General features: G+C 35.3%; 1 protein-coding gene across 1 annotated transcript; it reads left to right on the forward strand.

Annotated features, from left to right (window-relative positions):
• The first annotated feature begins 600 nt into the window (after window positions 1-600).
• LOC141666353 (uncharacterized) lies at window positions 601-1,614 on the forward strand. Its single transcript, XM_074472344.1, has 5 exons — window positions 601-768; window positions 865-948; window positions 998-1,136; window positions 1,280-1,339; window positions 1,526-1,614. Exons 1-5 carry the CDS (start codon window positions 601-603, stop codon window positions 1,612-1,614), a joined length of 540 nt encoding a protein of 179 aa, XP_074328445.1.
• Window positions 1,615-8,383: the final 6,769 nt, after the last annotated feature.

Genomic DNA, 8,383 nt, shown 5'->3' on the forward strand with positions numbered 1-8,383 from the left:
AGGTCACTGCAAATCGTTCTAGCAATTTATTTGGATGTGTTAATGCTTGCAGATATCGGTTGAGGTCTAAGGTTAAGATTGAGAGTGCTAGAGGGGAGTGTTTATGTTGGCAGCATTTTGGTGGAAACCTAAGTAAAGATGGACGTACAGATGAACAAAGGCTTATGAAATAGGTTACGGTGGAGCAGTTGATACGGTGGCATCTTTCCCGCTGATACTACAAGTTAGTTTCCTTTACCCTATTAATACTTCTTTGGGTTGATCAAGGTCCAGGTGGACAATGACAACCTAACTAATTAACATGATGACCGGAGCTCTTTTTGCAAGCCACACTACTAGATCAGCAGTAATTAAGAGTTGTTTCCGTCTACTTCCTGCATCAAAAACCGAATCACAAGCATCTAATAAAATACCCATATTGAGTAAGATTTGTAATCTGCATACCTTATGATTTGCATAAATATAGGGGGAAATCCGTATGGTTTAGCTAATACAGAACATGTATTGATGTGAATACAACTTTTATCAATTATTTTTCTACATTATATATTCAGGGTGAGGCGCCACTCAATTTTGGTTTTTGTTGGTGATGAAAGTGGAATGATAAATCGGATTTCAGGAGTCTTTGCACGAAGAGGGTATAATATCGAGTCTCTTGCTGTTGGCTTGAATAAAGACAAGGCTCTTTTTACTGTAGTTATGTCGGGTACTGAAAAGGTGTTACAACAACTGATGGAACAGCTACAGAAGCTCGTTAATATTTTGAAGGTTGTAAAGCTAATATCCGTATGTAGTTGCAGTATATGCTAGTATTTAAATTCTTCAGTGCTAGACAATTGATAACCTTTATGATTCATTAACCAGGTGGAAGATCTTTCACAAGAGCCACAGGTAGAACATGAACTAATGCTCATAAAGATTAATGTTGACACAAAGTATCGGGCAGAGGTAATTTGTACTGATGATGTTAAAAAATATATATTATTATGAACAACAGGATAATGAAGTTGCTTTATACAGTTCCCTGTCATTTTACAACCCTTCTTATTCTCCCTGTTTCGCTAGAGCTATTTCTGTTTATGCTTTAGGTCATATGGATAATGAAGTTGCTTTGACACTGCTCATACCGTTGCTAGGTAATCCTGATACAGGATATATATTGTAAACTTGATATCATAATGTTTACTTGGATTCTATATATGTCAACTAATTAAACTAAATAACAGATGCTAGGTGAAACCATATTAATATGTTAAACTCCTTGTCACAAGTATTGCAGGAAAGAGGAGAAGGCATATCACATCATGGACGAGCTACATTATCTGTGTTACTTTTCCAGGTAATTATCTGCTCTTCATCCTAACGCAAGTATGCTCTAGTATTGTTTCTACACCCTTATATTCATCCTAACGCAATTTAGCTTCTTTTTCTTAATGTCTAATATATTTCTTATGTTGTGCTCATTTGTTTTTACTTTCATGCTACTGGTTCACATTTTCACTTTTGTTCATGTTTTACCTCTCAGGATTTGGCGGTTGTGGTTCTGCTAATTCTCATCCCTCTCATTTCACCAAACTCTTCGAAAGGAGGGGTAAAATATCATATTTTGCTTAGCTTGTCTTCTCTATTTCTGTGATATATTTGGATCTAATACTCATATCCACTTCAGCACAACCATTTCCTTCATTAACATGTGAAGCAGTTGATACTGTAAGATCCTCTTCTTCATCATCTGCCAAATCTTTCCTCTTTGAATTAGCCTGTTTTTGCTATTAAAAATAAGATCAAATACTTTATAGTGAGTAACAAAAGTAAATTCCCTGGTTGTATAAATTGAAAAAAAAGCAAGCATTCAACACATTGTAACAACAACATATGATTGCATAAAAAACATTTAATAAGGATAGGCTTATAAGTGTATGATTATACCAAAATTTCGAGTATTTTCAGTTGGGCATTAGCCTTGGGAAATTTTATTTTGTTTTTCCACAAGAGCTTTTGAACATCTTTTTTCAGTCTGTTAGTCTCAGATTCCCTTGTTCGAGTACTGATGGTCCCAGCATTAGCTTTATGTGTACCAAAAAATCTACAGGCCAGCCCATAAGGGCATGGACCTTCCTCCTTTAAAAAAGAACAAGTTCCCTCTAAATCCACTAGTTTTTACATTTAGGAACATAAACTCAAAACAAAAAGTTGGCTGGGAAAAATATTTTAGTCTGGGATGTTGTTTTACCTCAGACTTAAAACCATTTACGTCATGGCTGAAATGGCACTTGTCTCCATATTGACGTGAACTAACATTTCCAGATTTTGCAATCACAGGACATAAATGAAGAACAGACTTCTTTTGCTGTAATTTGTGATTTACTTTATTATTTTTTGTCAATTTCTTTGTCACATAGGATCGATTAAAAGAGAAGTTTTGTTATTCATTTTCTGTGTATGATCTTGAACGGTAGCTGTCTAGGTAATAAATTTCTCTCTACTGTTGAGTCAATTGTACCTACAGCTTCAGGTAAATATTTATTTTCAATATTTTCAGAGGAAAAAATCAGAGGGTTAAAGCTGTTGGATCAAATGGACAAGTAAATGACACTAATATCCACCTATTAGATGTTTCTTCTGACGTGGGGCAGGTAATTGATTCAGCGGAAATTTGCAAAGGCCTTCTGTCTATGATTTCTAAGTTCATGTATCAAGGTCTATCAGTCACTAATTTAGGTATCATCATCGTGCAGGGTTGATTTGCTGCTCTTTGGTTTGATCATGCAGAAGTTAGACTCTTCTTTAGTTTGTCGGAATTGGGTTGGTTTGCTAAATTGGATGGAGTTGTCGGAATTTAAGAATAGGGTACTTAAAAATTAGTATAGTATGAGTTGACTAATGGAATGATTGTATTTTATTTGAAATGTATAGTATGGTATGAGTAATATTTTGGTATTAGACTTGTCATTTGGATGAGTACCTTTATGTTTTTGTTTGGATGTTTTTTGTTGGGATGTTGCATTGTTTTGGTTCCCTGTGGTTGTTAATAGTACCAAGATGGCATTTAATTTATAGAACATTAACATCACAATGGTACATGTAAATCGATGTAAAAAATGTACAAAAGATATCATATGAAATAATATTAAATAAAAAAGAACCAAAAAACCGATGTGAAATAGTCATTTGACATCGGTTCTGAAAAAAACTCAATGTTTTTAAGTCAAATAACATCGGTTATAGAAATTGGCTGATGTTAAACAAAAAGATTTAACATCGGTTTTGTGAAGAATACCCATGTCTTATTCATCATTTCAAATCGGGGGCTAATTTAATCGATGTCTGATCAGACATTTCACATCGAGCAACTAATCTAACCGATGTCTGATCTGACATTTCACATCGGTTTATTCGAAAGAATTTTAATAAATGCCTTTTAGAGCTTGTAGGTTTCATGTTTTAATGGATAAATACCTCAAAATATACTCATATTCACCTAGAAATACTGTAATATAAGCTTAAATTTATTGCAAAGACATCACATTTAATCTTAAAACCGATGTATAGCACTGTAATAGACATCGGCTGTGAACCGATGTCAAAGGCTGATGACATTTAACATCACACGCGAAGACATCGGTTCAGATTTTTTTTAACATCGGTTCTGAACCGATGTCTGATCCCATATTTCTAGTAGTGATATTAGAATAACCAATGCCTCCTCTGGTTCGAGATTTGACAAGTTTCAGTTTTTCATTATATTCCTCCCAAGAAAGCTTCTTGATGGACTTATCAACATCTTCCTGTTCTTAAATAGAATCTTTTAACCCAGCTAACACAAATTTAACATGCTTGAACCCTTTAGGATAATCAAATGTATGAATATCTTTCCATCTTCTATCCTTCTTGCTAAGAGGAGCATAACTTATAGATAAATCATGAATCTTCCCTTTTGCTTTATGCCATAATTCTCTCTTTGATTTTAAAACTCTCTGCAAATATTCTTTGCATGCTTGATCAGCTTCCCTTCTATTAACCTTTTCTTTTTCATCAACCTCTGAAATATGAGGAGTGACTACTGGAGTAAGTGCTCACTCATTTAATGCTTCGATCACTTTTTCATCAGAGTCAAAATCAGTTATCAGTTTCATAGCATCAGGATCTGCTTTTACCTCAGGATTTGTGTCTGCATCAGGAGTTACATTCTGATTTGTTGTATCAGCTTGATCAATGTCAGTGGCTGATCTTTTCTTCCTTTGTATAATCAACTCTTCTGGCTTCTGAACTTCTTCATCTCCTTTATGTCCTTGTATAGGAACATAACCTTCTCTGGATAGAAAATTCAGAAAAGTAGAGTTAAATGCAGTCACTTGACTTGATTTAGAAGTTCTTCCTCCTCTTCCTCTAGTTCTCGTAGATCTACCACCTCTTTTTCCTCTTCCCTTAGAAGTGTTAGCTTCAGCTTCAATTTGAGTCATTAGCTCCTTTTATTGCATAACTACTTCTTCAGGTGTTAGATCAGGAAATTCTTCAGTTATATACCCAAGAGCACTCCTAGCATTCTTTTGCTCAAACTTCTTGTCTTTGTAGTACAAGACAGTCTCTTCACCTATTTCCTTATGCCTGTTTCCTAGCATTCTTTTGCTCAAACTTCTTGTCTTTGTAGTACAAGACAATCTCTTCACCTGTTTCTGCTAAATTAGAGATTGTAACATCATCATCCTCAGGAGCACCAACAGTAGTCTTGTGCTTGGCTTTATGAGCACCAATAGACTTCCTTTATCCTGAAGGATCGGTCTTCTTGGAATGTTGAGGTTGTTGAGCAGTAGAAGCAATTCAAACATCTGTAACTGGACTCTTATCATTTTTATCACCATGATCATCAATATCTTTATCCTTTTTCTGAATAGAATCTGGTGTACATTTTGTAGCAACTAACTTCTCCCCATTTTTGGCATCAGTATTTGAAAGAAAAGAAAGCAGAGCATCCAGTTTGTCACATATAGAAGAGACCTTATCTTCTAAGGAGGAAAGTCTAGAGTTCATGCTGTGTTGAGATTCAACAACATCTATGATAGTATTTTTCACACTTTTGAATTCAGCTGAGGTACGTGTGTGAAGCAAAAATCCATCAATTTTCTCCTTGATACCAACATGAGACTTCTTTATTTCATCAAGGTCAGAGTGAATTCCTAAAATAGAAATAGTGGAGGCCTTAAGATGCAACTTTAGATCAGGAGTTTGAATTTCATCATAGGCACGATGAATATGTTGCAGGCCAATAGCAGATGAGATAAAAGTATTTGCAAGTTTCCATTTATAATCCCACTCTGTCTGTCGTAAATGCTCAGCATCAGCATTGTAATAAGAATGTTTTTTATTGAAGTGCGAAGAAGAACCAACATTGGACTTCTTAGATGTATCAATTACAGTCTTAAGCTGAGCCGTGTCAGAATCATCTGCATCACTGTCATTATCAGAATCAGACAACCCATCAGAAGAATTTGTAGAATCAAGAAGAATTGCTTTGCCTTTATCGAAATCCTTTGCAAGAGGTGCCTGTGGCTGATGAGATCCTGAAACAGAAACATGGTAACACCTAAATCTCTCTGTCCTTTTCAAGTGATCTCATCACTTAATATATTACTTTTAAGAGTAATATTGTTCTCACAGAAAAAACTTTATAAGAAATAAACTTATAAAATTCTTGTCTCAAAGCTACCTCTCCTTTTGCCAGTACAGGAGGCTGCCACTCAAAAAAAAATTTAATCTTATATTTTCACACAGTCTTATAGAATGGCTCAATCATACATTTAGCAAAGAAATAAGAGATGGATGAGAAAAGTTGTATGTTTGTCATATAAATAGAGGTAACCTCAAAGAAGAGACTATTTATAATCATACAAACATGAGAATATATGAGAAAGTTAGCAATACCTGAAGGTGAGTCCTCATGTGGAAGTGATGAAAGTGGAGGAACAAACAGCACATCAGGATGCTTTTGTAAACTAGCAACCAGTAAGGGATCATCAATAGTAGCTAGTTCAGTTGAAGGATGATTCTCAGTAGGAGCTGTTGTAACATCAGGATTTGATCTGTCAGGAGAAGGTGAAAGACCAGCATCAGTACATTGAACTAATGGTTCTTGTGGAGTCTGAGAAATATGAGTTGCTTCAGCAATGCTTGGTGAAGGTTCTTGTGTGCTCTTCTCAAAAATAGGATCATTTATGATTGCATCCACCTTTGACAGTATTTCCTGATGAGTTTGCTTTTCCTGTAGTAGTTGAACAGAGTTAGCAAGAAGATCACTCTGAGCAATATTAACAATGATTTGTGCAGCCTCGTTGTCTGCATCTTCCCTGTGAGAATTAGGTTCTTGTGTACTGACATCCTTGGTAAGAGGCTGAGTCTTCTTCTTCTTTCTGATGTATACAACTACTTCTTCACTTTTTCTTTTCAACTGGCTCTTTGCAGTTTTCTTGTGTTCAGCAGTTGCGTCAATTACTGGAAGCTTGTCAAGCAGAGCACTTGCATCAGTAGTTGTCTCCTTGGTTCCAGTAGTGTCAACAGAGTCATCAAGATGTTGATCAATGGATTTCTTGATTTTTGACAAGGACCCTATTGGCATCTGATCATCTGAGTCAGAATCATCTTGTATGATCAGTCTTCGTTTCCTGTTTGAAAAGCAGTCTTCTTTCTTCTCACTCTCACTCAGTGAGGCTTGTTTAGCTTTCTGTCCAGATGTGACAGATTTCTTAAACAGCCTTTTCTTTGTTACAACTGATGTCTTTTGAGAGACAGCAGAGGAGGCTAATTTAGAAGCTTGATGTGTTTGTTGTTTGGAAGAAGAAATGCTTGGGTTAGAAACAAGATGGGTGGTTTCTTGATTCTCAGCATCGGGAACTGTGACAGAGGTGCCAGCATCAGGATTTGCAGGCACTTGTGTAGGAGTAGGTCTATTTCTTAACAGAAATTGCCTGACCTCTCTAGGAAGAAAGGGAGGTCCTGAAAATTTATTCTTTTCATCCCTTTTAATATGATCAGTGATTGCTTTTTCAGAAATTTGAAAAACAGGAAGTAATTCATCATCATCAAAAATAGCATTAGGGCATAGAAAATTGAAAATTAGTTGTAGAAATCTAGTATACCCTATCACTCCTGAAGCATCTGCTCTCCTAGCAACTATGAACTGTAGTATAGTATTACCATAATCAAAATTACCAGAGTAAAGAAGAGAGTACCCAATTTTCAGAGAAGTGGATGGAAGAGCATCAAAATTTGTTGTCTTATTCAAGAAACACCTACTGATGCAATCAAAGAAAAAATTCCATTCTCTTTTCAGTTTAGTCCTAGCCAGTTTTCCAATGGTTGTAATTTCTCCTTGATAGCCTAAAGTCCTTAGCATATCAAACAGCTGCTCAGTGGTATGAGTGTCAGGAGCACCATCAAGGGCAGGCAATCTCAAGGCTTGAAGCAGAATATTAGCATCAACTTCATATCTTTGACCCTCATACTCAAAAGAAAAGCCAGTATTTGTTGAATTTACCAAAGCTGTATTCCATACCTGCATGACAGCCCTGTATGACACCTTGACAGGATTCGTGAGAGCATACCCAATCGGACATTGAAGTAGAAAATCCTGAATATCATGAAAAGATGATGGTAGTTGCTGATGTGTAAGCAGGGCTAAGTAATTGTTAGTGCCAAATGTATTTCCATGATTGATTGTGGTTTGGCTGAAGAGCGGTGAAACTTCAGACGTTGTCATGATGTGAATAGCTTGTGAGAGAAAGTATAAGTAATTGTTAATGCATGATTTGAACTATTATTAAACAGTTTGAAGAGTGTTTAAAAGTCATAAAATGATAGACATGGATAGAATCTTAGAGGGGGAGAGAAAATTAGAGATAATTGTATGAATTGTAGGATGGATGAATTGAGGATTTGGATTTTTATTAAGCAGTTCGAAGAGTTTTGAAAGATCTAGAAACTGCTAGATCATAGTAGGATTTGATGGACTATATAGAAACTTTGAAGAGTTTTGAAAGATCTAGAAACTGCTAGAAAACTGTAGCCTATGATGGAATATATAGAAACTTCTAGCGGTCGGATAGATTACGATTGACAGTTATTAGTGAAAATGGGCTGTAATCCTATCAAATCTTTTGTTAGTACGATTGGGAGCCCACAATAGTTACACAAAGATTTTTCTGTAATCCTTAAATCCCAATTTATTCGTGATAACTATTGAGTGACTAATAAGACCCTATCGACTAAATAATTCAAATGAGTAATAAATTGTGTCTACTCATTTTTATAAAAAACATTTTTATCTTAATTTTTTTTAGTTTATCTTTATCATCTAAACAACTATATAATATTATTATTTATCTATTTA

The sequence above is a fragment of the Apium graveolens genome, chromosome 6 (genome assembly GCF_009905375.1).
Source record: "Apium graveolens cultivar Ventura chromosome 6, ASM990537v1, whole genome shotgun sequence".
Taxonomy (NCBI): domain Eukaryota; kingdom Viridiplantae; phylum Streptophyta; class Magnoliopsida; order Apiales; family Apiaceae; genus Apium; species Apium graveolens.